The 21025-nt window shown below is 45.2% G+C and overlaps 1 protein-coding gene across 2 annotated transcripts; it reads right to left on the bottom strand.

Moving 5' to 3' along the window:
* Positions 1–27: 27 nt before the first annotated feature.
* On the bottom strand, positions 28–19426 carry LOC143821327 (cholesterol 7-desaturase nvd-like). Of its 2 annotated transcripts, XM_077305173.1 has the most exons (8): positions 18891–19426; positions 7815–8003; positions 7361–7539; positions 6614–6739; positions 3614–3733; positions 3174–3293; positions 1982–2158; positions 28–1540 (listed from the first exon to the last, which is right to left on the bottom strand). In XM_077305173.1, the coding sequence occupies exons 1-8, from the start codon at positions 19216–19218 to the stop codon at positions 1379–1381; spliced, it is 1401 nt and encodes a 466-aa protein (XP_077161288.1). In that variant the 5' UTR covers positions 19219–19426; the 3' UTR covers positions 28–1378. The 2 variants fall into 2 exon arrangements, with proteins under 2 accessions (XP_077161288.1, XP_077161289.1); XM_077305174.1 differs by lacking the exon at positions 3614–3733 and having other exon boundaries at positions 18891–19421.
* Positions 19427–21025: the final 1599 nt, after the last annotated feature.

Here is a 21025-nt window from a genome sequence, read left to right as displayed (position 1 = left end):
CCACAGACCCAAGCAACCTGAAACAACTTAAGAACAAAAATAACTTTATTTCTATAACCACATTTTTTTAAATCATTAATATCCAGGGCAAGCACACAGTTTGAGCTTAGGCTGGAAATGGATCGTCTGCCACTCCTTAAAAGCTTAGGAGCAGATCTTGCAAACTCCCTCAGACGGAAAAAGAATTGAGCTGGGTGTGGATGTGCCACAGCACAGAAAACACTGCACAGGGACTTCCATGGGTATGCCCCAGCCCAGGAAATAAAACAGCATCTGTTGGCTTAGCAGCTTGTCCACATGGCTCAGGTCTGGTGATCAGATGCAGAACCACAAAAAAGGCACTTCTTGTAAAGCACCCAGCGGGGTCACCAAGTGAGACTCTCTGCTTAATGCATCAGTAGCTTTGCAGCTGAACCAGCTAACCAGCAAGCTGCTCTGTAAACTTTGCTTCGGTGCAGCAAAACGTTAGCCTGTTATCCAAGCTCAGAATCATCACCTAGTCAAAATGTTTTCTAACCTGCAAGACAGTGAAGGAGGTGGCAGATGTTCCGACTCCAAGGCATCGTCTGAAAGCCTCCACCTTGCTGGAGATTAGTTTCACACATACCTATTGCAAGAGGGCAAGAGTCTTGGCCTCCATTTGGAAAAGGCAGGTTTGGTAGGCCCAGATTTCACTGAAACATTGCAGCCAACAACCCCAGTTACCTTCAAGCTGGAAATACCTTAGCAGCCAAGGATATTCCTCACAGGCCCTAACCTGTAAGTACACAGGTGGAAATCCATGCATACCACTTTCAAGAAAACAGCAATTTCAGGAGTGCATCCACTTGGCTACAGGTGCACAGTTCCTAATGTACTGCTCTTTGATGCAAAACATGAAAGCAGCGGCTGTCTTGTCTCATACAGAGTCACACTGCCTCCCCTGCTCCGGTCTAGTTCATGAAAACCAAATTTGTAGGAAGAACAAGGTGCTCACAAGCCAAGGGGTGATAGGTTAGGTTAGGAGACCAGGCTGCACCTTTGGAAAGCTCCGAGTAGAGCTGCCTTAACTCAGCTGCCTGAGGTGCCACAGGAAATGAACTGGGAAAAGCATTTTCAGCTGAACAATGCAAAAGGCCCTTTTCACTTTTGTACAATTTTCCAAGAGCTAGAAGTTCGGCTGTGCCTGCTCCCTGTGTCAACTTTGGAAAGCAAAGTCTCTATTCCAACAGCAAGCAAAAAGCCTGTCTGGGATGCAAACAACACTCTACATAACATTTCTTAACTCCTCCCACCCCAGCTGCAAGACGGGAAATCTGTGGCACCTTTTCTCACAGCCTGACTTTGGCTGGAGGCAAACAGCGTCCGGACGGCATTGCAAGGCAAGCCCATATTGCAGTCACCAGTCTAGCCCATTCTTCTGTCCTGTGATCATCACACTGCGGGCACTGTAGAACTGGGAGTACCAGCGCCGGTGCCTCTGGATGGCAGCGTCCTCCTTCACCAGCAGGGGCTTCAAGAGGTGCTGCTTGTTATTCCAGATCATGATGTCCCTCTCAAACTAGGGAGGAGAAAACAAGATGAAAAGCTTCTATTTATCAGAGAGGCCCAGAAACCAAAATGCTTAAGGCTGGGTGTGCTTCAGTATGGATTAGGCAAATCATTTTTCTTGTCACTTGATCAGATTAATAAGATACAGGACAGAAGTCCTAGCCAGGTCCTTGTGGAATCTAAGAGCTTGTTCCGAGCCGCCCACCTCACCCCCCTCCGGTCCCCCGTTTCTGTTGGAGCAATGCTTGGCACTATCCCATGCAATGAAGACAGGCTGGCAAGAGAGACACTGGAGAAGAGAGATTCATACTGCAGCAGTGCAGGTTGCTGCCCTGACTGAAGCATGTAAGGCTGCTTCCAGACAACCATTCCTTGGCCCTCGACTCTCATCTTGCCCCAGGTCTCCTTTCAAACAACTCGACAACCTGTGGGCACACAGACACCTGCTCACCTGAACGCTTTCTGCCCACAATATTAACTTTGGGATAAAGCCAGGTATGCTTCTCTCGTAATACAACCGATGGATTACATGCTGCAGAAGAGGCTCCACAGGCGTTACACTCTGAATCATGAGCCCATGGCCCAGGAAAGAATGCTTAAAAAGCAGAAAGACCAACCCAGGCCCAATCTGGTGAGAGAGAGAGAGAGAGACAGTCACATTAAGCTGGCCAGTAGGGATAATCTACTGATTCAACACAATGGATTTATGAAATTATCTGCCACAAGTTATAGAGAAATCTATTAACTGATGTAGCTTCTTAAAATCCTCTCTGGATTTTTGGCTAGCTCCATTCAGGGATTTTTCCCCAAATGAAAAGCAGGAAACCCTCGCATGGAAAGAGAATATCCACACAACATCTTGCCCACTCCAAGCAGGATTCGTGCCATTCCTGGGACGTTCCCATTTAGGACCGAGGGACCGTTCTGTGTTTTGGAGTGGAATCTGCCGAGTGACTGCAAGGAACATCTCTATGGAGGACAGAGCTTCAAAATGATGCTCAATTGTAGCATCTGATGAATCTGAATGAGAGAGGTGACTCTAAATTGGCAGCAATGGAAGAACTTACTGTGTTTATCAACTATTCAGACATGGCATGTAAACGGTTCTTTCATTTCCAGTCTTGGACCAAGCTGTGGATATTTGCTAATCAAACCCTGTGTCCAATTCAACGACTTGCTTTGCATAAATTTAATCCTAGGAGCAGAATTCACATTGTTTTGCATAGTTTATTCTACTTTTGCCAAGTCTGAAGGAAGGAAGTGGGCACTGAAACTCCCATCTCCACATCCAACTATTGGAAATGCTTACTGAGCAGTTCTCCCCCTTCTAAGACTTCAAACCACATCCCTAAGGCAACTGAGATGCTTCAATGTGTAAGATAAATGTAAGAGTAACAAATACAGCAAAGAACATCAAGACACGGAATTCTGTGTGAACTGCCAATTTCAGCTTTTGCGCACACAGCTGTCTGTGTAGGCATTGCTGGTTTCAGCTAATAACCTCTGATGAGAAGTTATGGGGAGCTGGGCTAATCACCTTTCCTAACCCCTTTTCTGGACAGCCTAAAGAAACAACTACCTGTTACATCATTTCTCCACTGAGCACAGCAGAAGACTTCAGCCATGGCAGTCAAATGCCATACCTGCTTGACTGAAATGACCAAATCCATGAAGGGCAAATGCTTGCCAAAAAGGGTTGCACTGTGTTTCACAGTCATGCGGGAACAATGTGTGTCCGGCTCTGGATCTGGCTGCCATTCTGCCTGAAGAAAGATGGCGAGAAACAGCGTATAAATGAGGACTTCAGACTCTGGTCACAGTTCTCAAACTAAGGTAAGGACACAGATAGGGGTGTGTCAAGAAATGGTACAGAAGCAGGTCTGAGCACAGAATTTAATTAAGAACATATTTTGTAGCACATCATCCAAACAAAATGCCCTCCAAGGCACAAAGTGCTGTAAGGATTAAAGCCAGCCTGAGATGGCTATAAACGCTACCAGAGTAACAGCATGCCAGACAAGAAGTCAGGAGGAGAGCCATGCAGACAAAGTCACCCAGCTCCCAATCCCTCAGTGGCTTTTACCTGCAAAGGAACTGCATCAAAGTCAGGTATGCACTGTTTGGTGCCAAGGGAGATGCTCTGGGGAAAAAGTGCACTGCAAGCTGAAACCAACTCCACAGCCATTCTCTCTTTGGAATTAATCTAGGAAGAGAAGTCTGGGGTTCTATCAAGACTATGCAAATCTCTGTTTTCTGTGAATAAAATGGCTAGTTCTGATAACCAATTGAAACCAAGCCTTACTCTTCCTAGAAGACAGTTGCAGGTAGCTGCACTGGTCCAAAGCAAAACTAAGAAACAAACGTTTGCGTGCATTTGTGCATTATTTTGATACACCCTAATAATACACGTTACTCATGGCTTTGGACATTCAACCCTTGTTTTCCTCTTCCTCTCCCCTCTTTGTTATTTCTTCCAGTATTAAAACTTTGACTGGAAACTTCCTAGGTCAGGGCCCTGTGTTTTCTCCTTTTAAGTCTGAAGGCAGTCTAACACTGCTTGTGTGTGGAAAAAGCCAGACAACCGTACCAGATGGTCTAGGAGGCCATATAAATACACAAGGTCACTAACTAACCTGCAGTAACACAGGTCAATTCAGTCTACTGGTAGTCAGTATCCCATTGACATGGTTAGGATGGTGGGATAAGAATCTTATGAACAGAAGAAGAGTGCTGCTGGATTAAACCTGAGGTCCGCTTAGTCTAGCATTTTGTCTCACAGAGCGGCCAGCCAGTTGTTGGCCCTCCGAATCAACAGGGCACAGAGGCTAAGGCCTTTCCTTGATGCTGCTTCCCAGCACTGGTATTCCCTTTAGTCATCATGGCTAATAGCCACTGAAAGACCTATACTCCATGAATCTATGTAATAGTTTTTAAAGCTGTCTATGCCAGTGGCCATCAGTACTTTATACCAGGGGTAGTCAACCTGTGGTCCTCCAGATGTCCATGGACTACAATTCCCATGAGCCCATGCCAGTGTTCTCTGGCAGGGGTTCATGGGAATTGTAGTCCATGGACATCTGGAGGACCACAGGTTGACTACCCCTGCTTTATACGACAGCAAATTCCACATTTTAATCACTCCTTGAGTAAAGAAGTATTTCATTTTGTTTGCTCTGAATCTATAGCCCATCAACTTATTTGATGCCCTTTTCTAGTATTTTGGGAGATGGATTAAGAGCTCACAACATCCAATTTTTGTGCACGAGTTTATAACCTCTGTTCTTCCTTTAGTCATCTCTCTTCTAAACTGAAAATCCCAGATTCATAAACCCTTAATCCTCCTGGTTTCCCTCTTGTTCTTTTTGAGATACAATGACCAGAGCTGCACACAGTATTCCAAATGATGTCCCAACACAATTCGATCACTGTTTATGTAGATTTTCAAACTCTTCTCAAGAAAGTGGCTTGGTGAGTACGACCACAATAATTTAATCTGTAGGACAGTAGTCCAACTCAACAAGCTCTTCTTGCATGTTTCTTATTAAGTGATGATTCACATCCATGTGTTTAGCTTCTCTGTCAAAGTTTTGTGCATCTTTGTTTGTCTTCAAAGAGTTGTATTGGTCTGGGTTCCTCTATCCCAAAGTCTTCCATTAGTTGCAGTATTCATTTCAGTTGTCTGCACGCTTCTGCCACGGATACATAGCTTCAATTAAGGGTGCAGCTACGGTTTCTTGCTTCCTTCTGCTCCAGCTGACTGCTCCACTGCCTTAGAAGAGTAAATGTCAATTGGTTGACTTTCTACCTGTAGTATCTCCTACCCAGTCTGCATCCATGTATCCCTCTAGTCTGGGATTATCACTCGTTACCTTTAGTTTCAGATGTGCAGCGCCGTGCAGGTACTTTGCAAGGCTTCTGAATGCATTCCAGTCCCTTCTGCTTGGTGATTCCACTTTTCTGCATAACATACCCACAGGTGCTGTGATATCTGGATGTGTCAATGTTCTTATGCACAGCAGTCTTCTAATTGCCCCTCTGGACTGTTTGTTGTCAGGCAGAAGTTCACTACTTCCTTACTGGTTCAGGGAGTTTGTTTCTACAGGAGTGCTTGCTGGCTTAGCTCTTTTCATATATTCATATAAGTCCAGAAATTCCAGGATTTTCTGCTTCTGATTGAGAAAGAACCTCCCGTCTTCCTCTTGCTCTACTAGTGGTCTAAGATAGTAGCTCTTCTAATATTCTTAGTAATCTAAGATAGTAATTCTTCCAATTCTACTTCTTGATTCAGAGGCTGAACTATTTCATCACAGTTCTCCTTATCTTCATAGCATAAAATCAGATCATCCACAGAAGTCAGAATCGAAGCCTGTCATCTCTATATCTTGAACATAGGCATTGTTCCACCGTGCCTTGCTCACATCCATCCTTGGTTAGCATTTGATGAAGTTTTTCATTCCAACATCTCACAGCCTGTTTCAGTCCATATATGATCTTTACAGAGCCAGCTTGGTGCCAGGAAGTGGTTAGGAGCGGCAGCCACTAATCTGGAGAACTGGGTTTAATTCCCCCACTTCTCCTCCACATGCAGCCAACTACGTAACCTTGGTCCAGTCCCAGTTCTCTCAGAGTTCTCTCAGCCTCGCCTACTTCAGAGTTCTGGGGAGAGGAAAGGTAGGCTGCTTTGAGACTCCTTCTGGTAGTAAGAAAGCAGGCTACAAAAAGCAGCTCCTTTGTAGTTTGCACACAATTTGCCCACCTTTCCCACTGGGATGCAACACAGACACTTAACCCCAAAATATCCCTCCCTGAACAACTATTCCAGTTCCCCCGTCTTGACTGGAAGGCATCGACACGCAGTTATCTATAATGTATTTCACTCTCCCCCACGTTCCTGGGTTTTCTTGTCTCTGTATATGGGCCTCTTATGTCATCCTACTCTCACTCCAAAATTTTGTTCTGCTCCTACCAATTTAACCCGAGTGTTTACAATGTTGCTCTTTGGACAGAGTTTTCCCAGTCTTTTTTTCCAATGAAGATGCTCTAAAAGCTCAGTCCCCCTACCCAGAAGAGACCCCCCAGTTACCTTCCATTTATGCTTGGTGAAATTCCAAAATTTCGATTTTGTGTGTCGCAGGTCTACCCCACTCATAATACTGGGCTCATGGAGAAAAGACAGGTGAGCTATATCTGCAGCATTCTCAGGAATTTCCTGGCACAACAAGGAAAGGAAATTTATCATCATCAGATGTATTTTGATAATTTATCATCATCAGATGTCAAAAACAGCTACCTTACGTGGAACAGACAAATGGTTTATAATGCTTAGTACTGCTAAGATTGGCAACAGATCTCCAAGATCTCAGACATGGAAAGGTTTATTTAATTACTGCAGAAATCAAGGGATGAACCTGGGACGATCTGCGTGCAACTATATGGACAGGCTGCAAGAGACCAAGGGCAAGGATCAAGGAGCCAATCAGTCATCTCATGTGGCTTCTCCTACCCCCTACACAACCTGTACTCTGTAAGACAAACCTGCCCGAGCAAAGACTCAATGAGATAATGCATTTATTCAGTGCATCATACGACTCCCAGCCAACTACAACTACCTACAGCTACCTTGAACTCTGAACCCTATCTCACCAATTCTTGGCTGAGAACCAATTACTACTACATCCAATCTAAAACACACAAACACATCTGTACAGATTCACCTCTTGCAATCCTCTTCTCATTTGTACCTCCCATCTCATTATTTTAGGGTAAGTATCTTGGGGAAGAGATCATGCTAACTTTCCTGAGTGCAGATGGCATAGGCTGCATAGAATACCTCAATATGTGCATTGATAAAATGCTCAGTGATGCCACGAAAGACCCATGCTCCAGAAGCCACCTCCTTTTGCTCTGGGACTTGCCATGTTGGGCTGACAGCATCACAGTGATACCAGACAAGGATCATCCCAGCAACCTCACATGATGGCCAAACCTTGATCTTGGCATATTCAGGCACTGGAGAAATTGGGGGTGAGGGTGGAGGAAAGAGAATTAGAAGCGTAAGAACTGAGGAAGCTTCCCTGTGGCTAGGTGCAGACTGCAGATTCCCCCCCTCCCCACAAATAACAATCCATACAAGAAAGCTCTATAGTTTAGCTGATTGAGCACATTTTGTATGGCTTCAATAAACTGCCAAAGCTCTATTTTATGAAGCAAGGGCAACAATAAAGATAGGTAGGAATAGGTCAGATCCTAATAAGGTCTCAGAGACAAAAGAAGATACAACTCACCTTTTTTAGCATAGGGGATTCTGGTACACTTGCCATCTTTGCCACTGAATTGCCAGCCGTGGAAGGGGCACTCAATGCAGCTACCCACCACACGACCGCCGACAGACAGGTTGGCACCAAGGTGTGGACAGTAGGCATCTAGCACATAACAGTGCCCATTGAGATCTCGGAACACTGCAAACTGTTCCCCTGCAACATAGAGGACGGGACAATTTTTTAGAAATGTGTAGAAACAAGAAGATGGTCTCTTCAAAGCACTGGCAATAGCCTCCACAAATGATAGACTTTTCTGAATAAGCAGTGATTTACCAATCTAGATTCAGAATGGAAGACACATATATAATTCTGGCCTTATAACAGAGCCAGTTCATCCCTTCATCAAGCTTGGTCCCATCTCTTTTGGCTGGCTGAAGCTCTAAGCAAGAGGCTTTCCCCAATAGCTAGTATCCCTGATTCATTAATTGCAAATGCCTGGGATGGAACCTGGCAACTTCTGCAAGCAAATCAGGTGCTCTGCCATGAAGTTACAGCCCCTCCCCTGTGGGATGTGAAGAACAATTCCTGGATTCACTAGTATGAAATGTGGGCTGGCTACTAATGGCTACTGCTTTCTACAAAGATGATTGGCAAAGACAATGCATCATGATAACTCAATGGAGCCTCTATGTTCAGAAGTACTATCAGATGTCGGAAAATGATGGCGATGCCTCCCCAGCAACCCCCCCCCCCATCCGAGGCTTCTGGCTAGCAGTGGATAATGACAGACTACTGTACTAAGTGTATCTTTGTTTTGATCCAGCCAGGTAGTGTTTAAGTGCCCAGGGTTCTGCAGCAGGCTAGAAATTGTGGTGAGAGTTAGAAGTGCCAGGCAACTGCTTCACGATGTTAATCATTCTCAACAGGCATTTAACCAACTAGTAGCCACTAGATGGCGTCCAAGTTACAGCCAAAGGCATTTGGAGTGGGTCGGTCATGAATTTTATTGCTTATAGCCCGAGGCCATTGCAAGACATTACAAAACAAATACACAATATATACAAAAATTCCAGCACAGACATTTACATAAAGTTATCAATAAAATCATTCATCACAAATCTCATATTGCTCCCCACAAACATATAGCCTTAAACCAGCTGGGTCACAAGCAAAATGGCCCTCCAACACAGCTGTCCTCATGGTCTGAAAAGGAAGACCAGCAAAATCAGTTTTGCAAAAAAGAGCTATTTTGAATGCTCTCCAGACTTCTATTAAAGTTATCATTCCAGCCTTACACAACAGAGCCATATAATTAAGGAATCGCCTTACTTAAAAATAATTTATGTACTTGTTCTACTAGAAAACCTTTAGCACAATTTAGTAAAATTTTAGAATAGCTCCAGTTGTTTTTAATAGCAGGTGACCTAATAATATCCAAATGGGTTTTCCAACTTAAGATATTTTTAAACCTAGGAATTTAAAGATTCTAAATTGTCCAATGGAAAACCCATGTATACTCTAAATTATTATTATTATTATTATTATTATTATTGCATTTATTTCCCGCCACTCCCTGGGTAGGCTCATGGCGGGTAACAGTTGTCTTAAAAAAACCCAGTTAAAACCCCATTACAAGATATTAAAAATCATAACATGACAGCAGCCAATTACAGTCTACTCCCACCTACCAAGGCAATAGAGAATGGAGGGAGGTGATGAGTACTCCAAACTACTGTAGTTTTCTTCCAAAAAACTACTACTTCGGTTTTATCATAGTTAATATTAAGGGCCTCTTTCTCACAGAAGTCACCTAGTTTAACCAACAATCTTCTGAGTCCTACACATGTTACTGAAAGAAGGACCATAGCATCTGCATAGGGTAAAATAGATATTTTTTGAATTTCCAAGAAAGGGGCTATAAATTCAGGTCCTCACAAATAGGAAACAATATCACTTAGATAAAAACTAAGAAGGAGGGGAGCAAATACACAGCCCTGTTTAATGCCTCTAAGAACGACACAAAAATATTCACTGACTTTGAGCTGAGTGGCAATTTTATACTACCCATTGCCTGTCACGTTGGGATTCTAGAGCTACCTGGTACATTATCAAAGAAGACAAGTTGGATTTTATATGACGCCTTTCATTACCTGAAGGAGTCTCAAAGCAGCTTACAATTCCCTTCCCCACAACAGACACCCTGCGAGGTGGGTGAGGCTGAGACAGCTCTGACAAAACCATGACTGGCCCATGGTCACCCAGCTTTGGTGGGAGCCAGTTTGGTGTAGTGGTTAGGAGTGCGGGCTTCTAATCTGGCATGCCAGGTTCGAATCTGCACTCCCCCACATGCAACCAGCTGGGTGACCTTGGGCTTGCACGGCACATCCTGTCTCCCCACAACAGACATCCTGTGAAGTAGGTGAAGCTGAGAGAAGCCTGACACTACTACTCAAGAATATCAGCTCTGACAGATGTTATGTATGGCAGGACCCTGCTCTATAGACTGGTATACTGTCCCCAACAACCACTGGCACCCCTCAACTGTCTAGGCTTGTGCCAAAGCCAGACACTGTTAAAGTCTGCCAAGACCCAGAAGGATCAGACTCCATCTTCTCCCCAGCTTGCTTTTAGCCATAGGTTCAACATGACAGAACTCATGTTGAGTTCTAAAGGGTGTAATCACCTTGTAAATCCTATGTTACCAAATCTCTCGCAAAGCAATTCCCCACTGCTCAAATACACATGTCTTGGACACGTGTGTGTTTCTGGTAACACAGAACTGTGACTGATCCAAGGCCACCTAGTTGGCTGCATGTGAAGAAGTGGGGAGTCAAACTCTCCAGATTAGAGGCTGCCGCTCTTAACCACTAGAACAAGCTGCTCTCATGTATTAATACAGCAGTAACCAGCCACCACCCAGGGCATAGCCACATCCATGTTATAAAAGGTCAGAGTTTGAGTAGCACAAGAGAGAACTGTGGGTGAATTTTTCAGTGAATATGGAGATTCCTCTTTGAGCTAAACATTCAAGAAATGTGGAAGTAGCCCCCCCCCCACAAGAAATCAGCTAAAGCAAAGCACTTCTCCACCCATCTCAGGTCCTACATGTTTGTGGTTTAAGTAACATTTTTATGCAATAAAGCAGAGAAAAATTGCGTCTCAGAGAAATGCAAGTGGGCTATGGTGCAACATTCAGATGTTTTGCAAAATACAACTGATACGAAGGGACAGCTCACATTTAGCCAAAACGCAGAGTCAGCTCAGCACTTGCCTGTAACTCAGCAAACAAGAGGAAGGTCACCAAGAACGGCCTGACAAACAGGGAAGACCCATGCAGCTGCTTCAAAAAAGGAAAGAAGCACAGCCCCAAAGAAATCACTTTGGAGCAATGCCCTTGCAGAAGACATGAGAATATCCATTATAGTGCTCTATTCTGAGAAAACCAGCCTGGTTTCTCTTTCTCTCTTTTAACAGCATATAAAGCATTCTAGCCCTTGTTCTTGAAAATGTACTTGAACAAACTATGCCTGGGGAGATTCCAGAAGTCAGGTGAACTGCTTCAGTGCTCTTTACCCTTCCCATGAAAGGGGAAATGAATCATACAAATGAGAAACCAGGCACATGTACCTGATTTCTGACATCAACACAGATAGTGTTTTTAGGGTACCTGGGTCAAATTTACTGTGAGTACACAAAGATAGGATTGAATACAAATCCCAGAATAAGAAGAAAATACATAAATGGATGTTCCTCCACCTTGTCCCAAACAGCAGTTGGGCTGTTTCTAAAACATTTGAGCTAAAAATAGGGTAGGGATGGGGAATGGATTCATTTTCCCAGAGTCCAGAGTATGTAATTGTGTCCTGACAGCCCAGCTGAGGCTGCAAGCCTCTCATCAGGATATGGATTACATATAAAGAGAAAAGATATTCCTTTTACAATTCTCATGATACTGTATGGATGAACTGTACAGGCTACACATTAAATCTGTGGATTCAGTGAAGATATGGACCCTTTACTCCAACCAACCCACACTTTACAAGAAGCAGATAACAACAAACAACAACAGGCAAAACCGGGGATCTTAAACACATGTTTGAGGCTCCCGCCAAGTCATGCAATTGGCCCTTAATGGAGTCCCCTGATAGGTCCATTACGCTGTTCGATGACGATTAGGAATAGAAACTGAGCACTGAGTCCAGGATCCCAGTCTCATGTTCCAAGCTCCCGAGTTTCCAATGGTATACAACACCCTGCCCACAGAGAAAGCACTGCAAGCCAATATAAACCCAGCCAATTTTCTGTAGTAAGGATGCCAAGTTGAAACAGCTCCGTGCACAACAGCCACAGCCACTTATAAGATAGGAGTGTAATCTGTGGCCAGCCACTCCAAAACCTTAAACTAAGGTCTTTATCACTGGAACACTGTCAAATGAATGTTGCCTTATTTTATAAACACCACTGGTCCCAGCTCCGCCCTGGTGGACTGAGCTCCCAGGAGAGCTGATGGCCCTGATGGAGCTGTCAAAGTACAGCAGGGTCTGTAAAACAGAGTTCTGGCAGGGGCTCATGGGAATTGTAGTCCACGAACATATGGAGGAACATAGGTTGACTACCCCTGCTCTAGAGGATGAAGAATGGGGAGACCTTCTCAAGTGTAATAGAAGAGTTTCTGTTTGCTCTGGCATGTTCAAAAGCAGCAGTTCACCAGGCAAAACAGGGGGACTCTGATAGCATATCCAATAAAGTGTAGATGTGATTTTGGCAATCATTAAGTCTGTCTACAAGACTTAACCTAGTTGCAAATGATTACTAGAGTACAGCAGTAGTACAGTATCCAGTGATGGATGGATGCCTAGCGAAATTAAGAGGAGCAGAGTGTTCCAACCAGTCAGACCTTAATTACTATTTTCCCAACAAAAGTCAAAAACGGGGCCAGCACAAAAAGGAAGACTAAGAATTCACTGCCTGAGTTACAACATGACTTTTCTGCAGCTGCTTAAAATTGAGCTACATGCAAAGTTACCTGTTCATCTCTTAGTAACAAAAATAATCCCAAAAAATAAAACCCAACCACCACCACCCAAAAAATCAAGTAGGTCTTCAATAGGATACATACCACTCCTTCCTCTCCCACAGTAACTTTGGTTAGGATATATCATGTTCATGGACAATGCGATCTTTGGAGACACAAAGTAGAGGGAATGCCTCTGACCATCAGCTAAACAAAGGTTTTCTTCTTTCTTTCATTTCTAGACCATCCCTCCCTGCAGGCAGGCTTGGGGCAGTTAACATAATAAAACTCATACATTCAAGACTTCTTATGCATACCCGTACAAATTAACCCATTAGCCTATTAAAATTCATTATCTTCATTCAGCATGATTTCTTGAACTAGGTGATTCCTTAATCGTCAGCCTCAAGGGCCAAACCAGCTGGAGATTACAGAAAACTTGTTGAAAATATGTCATAAAAAGTCAACTTGGATTAATTTTCCCTACATCCAAGAAGCTGTACACTAAAGACTTTTCTGCATTAGTATTTTCCCAGTGCATTCCTGTCAATTTTATTTCCCCATTCTACATTTCCCTCCCTGTCACTACACTCATCAGTCTGGTATGATTGTGCATTCTTCATTGATTTTCCTTCCTTAATCACTCAGTTCATTTTCTGTTTGTTGTTTCCAGGGTTTCTTGAGAGTGCTATTGCAGTGAGTTTTCACCTTGCTTCACTCCCGAAGTGAAGGCAATTCAAAAGTACAATTTCCTCGGATTTCCCTCACCCTCTGCCCTTTGTCTACCCCCTCAGAGGCCATTCCTTCATTGCCCACATTGTGTGACATGACTGGTTTCTCCTTATTGGCCAGTTTTGCACCGGGCATGTTTTCTTTTAATTTAAAGAACAGATTCAGCCAGCAATATTTACTGTCCAGTTGCCATCTTAACCTGTAGTTCTGTCAATTTCAATTAAAAAAAAGAAACCAATAAGTCTAGCAGCTCATTAGTAACTTGCAAGATTCAGTTCCCTGGTGGGAAAAAAAACCTTCCCAGGGAAAGCGGTGAGTGTGAGAGAAGGAGAGAGGGAGACAGACAGACATCCGGCTTCTGCCCTTTATGCTGTGAAATGGCTTTTTGCTATCTGTTTTATCTGGCCACAGTGCTGTATTAAATAAATTTGAAGCCACTGTTGCCCAGTAGTGCCTATTCCTGAACCTCCCCCATCCAGCCGTATTTGGGGCAGTAGCTGTTGCTGGACAGTCATGCTATAGACCTAACACATGGCAGTAAGGAACCTGGCAACAGCCATGATCTGCATGGCCCTACAGATGATGGAATCATTTCTTCAACTGCCTCAAAACCCATGACTATCTGTGTCTGATGATGGCCATGGCTGTAGACCACACAGTCCAATGGCTCATCTCTGGCATATCGTATGAGCAGATACAGGAGCAGAGGGATAGCTTCAAACACCTGCAGTCAGAAGAACATCCATCACAACCCCACAGCAGGCTCCTTCCCCAACTAAGGGAAAAGGCTTTGGGGAAAGATCTGTGCATTGTTCATGCTGCTCAGGAACTTGGTCATAAGATCCGTGAGAATGTCCTGGTGGTTGCAGCTGGCTTCCATCTTTAGGCTATAGAAGCAATGTTGATTGCAGCAGATTTGTGACCCCTCTCAGTTTTGTGGGTGCCCACACAACATTTGGGAAGCCCACAAATGCAGTAAACCCAGCATGGATGGGGGACAGCTCCGCATCCTCCTCCAAGGGAAGTATATATGCCCCAAAAGGTGCAGCAGCATGACATCCATGAACATGTTGAGACAGTGGGTCACTGAGGAGTGAAACAACTCCAGCATCTTGACCATGACTGCTTGGAATGAGCCAATGGTAAGGAATCAAAAGCACAACATCATATTCTTCAGGACAGGGATGCTGCTGTGGAGAAGTGTCTCACCCTGCAGAGCTATACTGAGCTACCTGTATAGGACAGGAAGGTCTGCCCTCTGCAGGCCAAACAGCTCCAGTTGGGTGCCTTTAGGGAGCTGCAGAGTGCTGATGCACTCCGAGTAGCACCTAGCACAGCACCTTCTGAGGCATTGGATAGATGGTGAAGTAGCCGGATCCCTGGTGGGAAAGAAAAGGAGGGCCCCTTCTAAGATGCAGGCCATTTAGTTAAAGGGACCTGGAAGAAATGGCTATTTTGAATTACAACTGCCCTCCAGATGACAGAGATCAATGCCCTAAGAGACAATGGGTGCTTTGGAGGGTGGAGTCATTGGCATTATTCCCTGCTGAGGTTGCTTCCCTAACTAAACCTTACTGTCCCAAGGTTCCTTCCCCAAATATCCAGGAATTTCCCCCATCTGAGACTGCCAACCATAGGGGGAAATGATCTCTATAGCTGAAGATGGTTGAGATTCCTGGATAGCTGGTGTTGCCACTGCTGCTGCAACAGGGAGGAAGCTCTTATGTGATTCCCCAATAATAGCTGCAAGAGCCAGTTAACAGAACAAAGACATTTCGAAGAACCTCAGAAGGAGGGAAGGGAGTAAAGATGACACAAATCAGCACCTTCAAGCTGCTACCAGGCAAAATGACATGAAGGAGTGTTACACACATTCTTGCAACGGCACTGTGGACCCAGCTCAACCCCCCCCCCCCCCCCGCATTTTAAGATTAAAGAATACGTTGAAAGCTATACACAGTCTCCCAGATCCACACAAAGTTATACTCAAATAATTATTGCAACATGACCACAATAGATTTAAGTCAGCAAACTGCCCAGCATTGTGCAATGTGGCGGTGGAGGGTTAAGAGTGACAACTTCTAATCTGGCAAACCAGGTTCGATTCTCCATTCTCCAGCTGGGTGACCTTGGGCTTGTTACAGCCCTGATAGTGCTGTTCAGACTGAGCAGTCCTGTCAGAGACTCTCTCAGCCTCAACTACCTCACAGGGTGTCTGTTGTGGGAGAGGAAAGGGAAGGCAATTGTAAGCTGCTTTGAGACTCTTTTGGGCAGTGAAAAGTGGGTTATAAAATCCAACTCTTCTTCTTCAAAATAATTTTGTCCCTGTAAGGTTCCTTATCAGACCCAGGAAGTGATTCCCAAGAGTTATTCCACTAGTGGACTATATAACAGATTTGAAACTGGTTTTAAGTCTGCCATGTAGACATGTCCTTTCTTTGAATAGCCAAAGAGGAATGATTTCAAACAGCATCTCTGTTTAACAGAAACACTCTCTACAAAGGGAAGCTGTTCATTTTAAGACTAATTCTCAAAGGGCCTGCTTAATAGTTGGCTAACTTGGGTGCACTCTTTTCTATACAAAAACAAGTACTAGGAACAAAGACCAGCTTTTGTTTCGTCCTCCAAAGCATCTCCAAGGCTACTGCCAGAAGAAAAGATGCTGACCTCTGCATGTAGACAAACCAGTTTCTGTTGTGAAGGGCAGAGAAGGGGGATATCGAAAGGTAGGTCAGAATTCTACAGTGCACCAAACTGTGTAGTGAGACAAAGTGATGAGACAAGCAGGCAACAGTGAGTTACTTCAGGCAGGTATGGCATACCTGTATAAAGTTTAATAGAATAGAAGCATCTTCACAACAGTTATAGAGAGGGATAACCTCCAAAGTCTGCATCCAGAAACAATGTGACAAAAGCCTACTCTGGCCTTGGGATATGACAAGGGTGATAGAGAGGCAAATGTGACCTAAACAGAGTAGTGGACCCTCTTTTTTTGAAAGATCAACTCATCAGGGATGATCCAATGCCATACTTAAGCAGTATTACAAACTCCGAATAGAGAAGATCCTTTACCCTCCACCGGCATAATGCCCTATTCTCGGCCTATCTGAGGGAGAAATTTAACAGGCTACCAACTGCAGGTTATGTACGTATATGTAAAGAGGGCCAAATTGAGACCATGGAGCATGTCTTGTTCGAATGTAAACCATATAACCAAATTCAAATGGGATTATTTACAACATTGCTTTCTGAATGCCCTCAAGGCTTGAGGAAACTCAACTTCTATCAGACACAAATAAAACTCTTACATCAAATATTGCTAGATTTGCCTGGCTAACTACTGTAATCAGAACTACTGTAATCATTCTTTTAGCAATTTTGTTGTCTTTAGTTTTGATAGGTAAGACTGAAAGATGTTATTTATACAATCTCAAACACCTTTTAGTGATTCTTATTAATGCTATATTAATCTCATATTTCAGGATGACACAATTAGATTGCTCTTTTATGTAAAAATTTGATATCTGATTTGTATTATGCCTGTACTATGACTACTAGTCTTTGACCTCAAATAACTAACTTTGACAAAAGCCTAGTTCTAACATAAGCAGTAGATTTAAAGTCAGAATATTTTTTTAATATTCATATCATGGCATCCGGCCCTCTCAATTCCTGGCAAATAGAAGGGGAAGAAATGGAGATAGTGACAGATTTTATTTTCCTGGGCTCCAAGATCACTGCAGATGGGGACTGCAGCAAAGAAATTAAAAGACGCTTGCTCCTGGGGAGGAAAGCTATGGCAAATCTAGACAGCATCCTAAAAAGCAGAGACATCACCCTGCCAACAAAAGTGCGTTTAGTCAAGGCTATGGTCTTCCCAGTTGCAATGTATGGCTGCGAAAGTTGGACCATAAGGAAGGCCGAGCGTCAAAGAATTGAGGCTTTTGAACTCTGGTGCTGGAGAAGACTCTTGCGAGTCCCTTGGACTGCAAGGCGAACAAACCAGTCAGTCCTAGAGGAGATCAGCCCTGACTGCTCTTTAGAAGGCCAGATCCTGAAGATGAAACTCAAATATTTTGGCCACCTCATGAGAAGGAAGGACTCCCTGGAGAAGAGCCTAATGCTGGGAGAGATCGAGGGCAAAAGAAGAAGGGGACGACAGAGAATGAGGTGGATGGATGGAGTCACTGAAGCAGTAGGTGCAAACTTAAATGGACTCCGGGGAATGGTAGAGGACAGGAAGGCCTGGAGGATCATTGTCCATGGGGTCGCGATGGGTCGGACACGACTTCGCACATAACAACAAAAAATTTTTTAAAGTGCCAGACATTCCCTCCCCCAAACCTCAGGGGAAGGTACTGCACATGAATGCAAGCAGGGAGACTAGAGGCTCTCAGGTAAACTGCACATGGATTCCAGCCAGGGTGCCCAGTTCAACTTTAAAAAGGAATTGGGAGAGGTGGACATAAGACATGAATCCAAACTCCTGTGCGGGAGAAGGTTACGGTTAAATTAACTTTCCCAGTCACTTCCATTAATATTACTACCAGGTTGCTTAAGGACCAAGAGAGGGGAGGGAAAGACCAATACAGGTTCCCTATACTTCTAACTTCTGAAGCTTAAGACCATGCAGAGTAGTCATTTCCAATTGTGGAATTGACAAGCAAAAGAAAAGTTAGTGCACCAGCCCCAATTCACGTGGGTAGGGGCTACAACTAAAACACAAGTCTCATCTGGAGATCTAAACAGGGACTCCTAGCTTCAGAGGTGCTTTGTTCCTTTTAAAAAGGAATAAAAAGAAAATCCAACAAAAGGTTTTAAGAGATCCCACCTCTGGCTTTAAAAAGTGCACCGTGGAAAAGCTATAAGCAATCAGAAAAGTACAGTTTGGGAGTATATACCTAGCACCCACTCAACACTTTTATCAGAATGCCCTACGTCCCAAGCACTTGGGGGGGGGGGTGATATACAGCACTAAGATCTCCGTGGGTGCCAGAGGTTGTACCTGCACATACATGCCCCATCAGAAAAGTCAGCCTTAAAAACTACACCGTTAGAAGCCGTTGCCCTGCGGGTAAGAAGCCAGCTGCAGTCTCGGGAAGCGGAAGCATCCAGGCCAAGCAAATGCCCTCCCAGCACTTATGGCTTAGCTTTGCAGCTCTTTCCCTCTCCCTTTCGTTCCCAAACATCAACACTCGAGCCCAGAAGCCCCGGGCGAAGCTCCCTCCACACGGCAGACCTCCTCGCTCCCCCGCCTGCTCTGTCCTTGCCAAGGGACTGGGCAGCACAAGTAATGCGCTCTGCACATGTTCAGAAACGGTCCGAAGGAGCAGCAAGGCCGGCTTCTCGCTTACCAAGCGCGCTCACGCCGCGTGCCTCTCCGCGGGCCAGCTCGGCCGACTCCAGGAGGCAGAACCAGCCATTGGGGTAGACCGGGGGCAAGTGGCCGATGCGGCGGCTCCTGCGTACCCGCCGAGCGACCTGCGCACAACTCCAGCCGCGCTCGCCCAAGTAGCCCACCGCCTCCGGGCCGCGCCGCAGCCTCAAGGGCCGACAAGCCAGCCACGCGGCGACCCCGGAGGCCGAGAGCAGCGCCAAGGCCAGGAGCGGCAGCCCCCCGCGAGCGGCCAGGAGCAGCGCGGCGGCAGCGCCCGTCCAGAGCGCGCCCCAGCCCAACCCCATCCAGCCGCACGAGCCGCCTCGCTCGCGCCGCCGGGAGCATCCCCGCAGCTCTTATAGCCGGCACCTGGCGGCGGGCGGGCCCGGACGCGACGCCACGGCACCCGGCTCCTACCCGCCCGGGCCCGCCGGCCGCACAAGCTGGGCAACTCTGCCCCTGCCAGAACACGCCCTAGGGAGGCCGTGGAGCACGTGCAGAGCGCTCGACCCCCTCCCCCTGCAAAGCGGGCAGCCCAGGATTTCTGCCAGGGGGGAGTGGCCTCCAGATCCCAACACAATCACATATGATTTCAGAAGACGGAAGCTTACAGAAAGGAGGGGTCGACACAGAAAGAAGCAGAAGGGGAGAATCTGTTTTCTCCAATTTAACTAAAATCCTAAACGCAGATGCAGGCCTCACACTAGGGGAGGTCCTTTCAGGCCTAAAAGGGTCCAGGTATGTCATAAAATAAGGATGTCATTGAAGGCAAAGTTCCCTTTTAAAGGTGAAAGGAAGTGACCAGAAATAACACTTTGCTGCAAAACACATATATAAGTGGGCAGTAAAGCAATCAGAGTTGGAAGGGACCTCATGGGTCATCTAGTCCAACCCCCTGCACTATGCAGGACACTCACATTCCTGTTGCTCATCCACTGTCACCTGCCACCCCCTCGAACCTTCAAATTATTAGAAAGATAATTTGAGGAGGAGACTGCAGCAAGCATTAAGATAAACGGTTACTTTAAATATTTCAGAAGCAGGAAGTTGGCCAAGGAGGCAGTAGGTCATCACACAGAACAGGGGTTAAAGCCACTGCTTAAAGAAGGGGAGATGGAGGACAAAATTATTTGCACCTTGGAAAACACAGGCATGCATCTGAATAACGGAGGCAACATTAGAAGGAGGCCTTGGCCTCTATAACCTATTTGTTGGCCACTATGAAGCAGGAGGCTAGACCAGCAAGACACTTATTCATTTAGAATAGGATTATGCCACCTCTCCAGATTTCTGTTCAAGGCAGCTTATAAATAAAAACTACTCTAGAAAATCATCATAAATTATCCATATAAAAATAATCCATGAAAAGCATGAGTCAGCCAGGTGAGAACTCCTCAGTGGAGAAATGGGTCAGTGTAGCCAGACCAGAGGCAGCAGTAGGCGACAAACAAGAGAAGGAGGTGCAAGCATGCCAAGATGAGCTTGCATAGTCACCTCCATCTCACAGGTCTCACCTAGCAGCCTGCTGCCTGTTTCCAGCTCTCCAGGATCACCTGTACTATTAGACAGGCAAAGCCACAGTTTAGAGCAGAGTTGCAAGCTAAAAGGAGAAGTGCTTGTCTTATGGCTACCTGCTGAAAGTGAGGATGAGTTGTTGCAGGATGAGGTTGGAGCCACTGGCATCTTCTGTAACCTAAAGAAAATGCAACAGAGGTTGTGGGAGTAGTTCTAGGAATGACTCAACAGCTACCTGATTGGCCCCATAGTCTTTCCTGCCCCCTATAGCAGTGGTCCCCAACCTTTTTTCAGCTGGGGACTGGCAGATGATGGCCATGCCCGCGCAGCGCGCATGCGTGAAAGTGCCGTGCACACGTGATTTTGGCTGCGCAGCCAAAATGATTTTGGCTGTGGTTGTTCCTCAAAAAGTGTGCTGTAGCCACATAGGTCCATGCTTTAATTACATCCCAGGTTAGAGTACCATAATGCGCTTTACGTAAAACTGCATTTGAAAATGACAAGGAAACTTTAACTTGTCCAAAATACAGCAGCCAGGCTATTATCAATGTGGAATACTGGGATCTGATAATAATAATAAACCTATTATTAATTTAT

This window comes from Paroedura picta, chromosome 12 (genome assembly GCF_049243985.1).
Source record: "Paroedura picta isolate Pp20150507F chromosome 12, Ppicta_v3.0, whole genome shotgun sequence".
Lineage (NCBI taxonomy): Eukaryota > Metazoa > Chordata > Lepidosauria > Squamata > Gekkonidae > Paroedura > Paroedura picta.
The sequence above is the reverse complement of the archived record's forward strand: the minus strand, read 5'-3'. Positions and strand labels throughout refer to the sequence as shown.

Coding starts and splice junctions, on each gene's coding strand:
- LOC143821327 (XM_077305173.1), bottom strand. CDS start 19,218: ATGGGGTTGGGCTGGGGCGCGCTCTGGACGGGCGCTGCCGCCGCGCTG. Junction 7,540..7,814: donor AATCCCCTATGCTAAAAAAG/GTGAGTTGTATC, acceptor CAATTTCTCCAG/TGCCTGAATATGCCAAGATC. Junction 3,734..6,613: donor TCACCAAGCATAAATGGAAG/GTAACTGGGGGG, acceptor TTCTCTTCCTAG/ATTAATTCCAAAGAGAGAAT.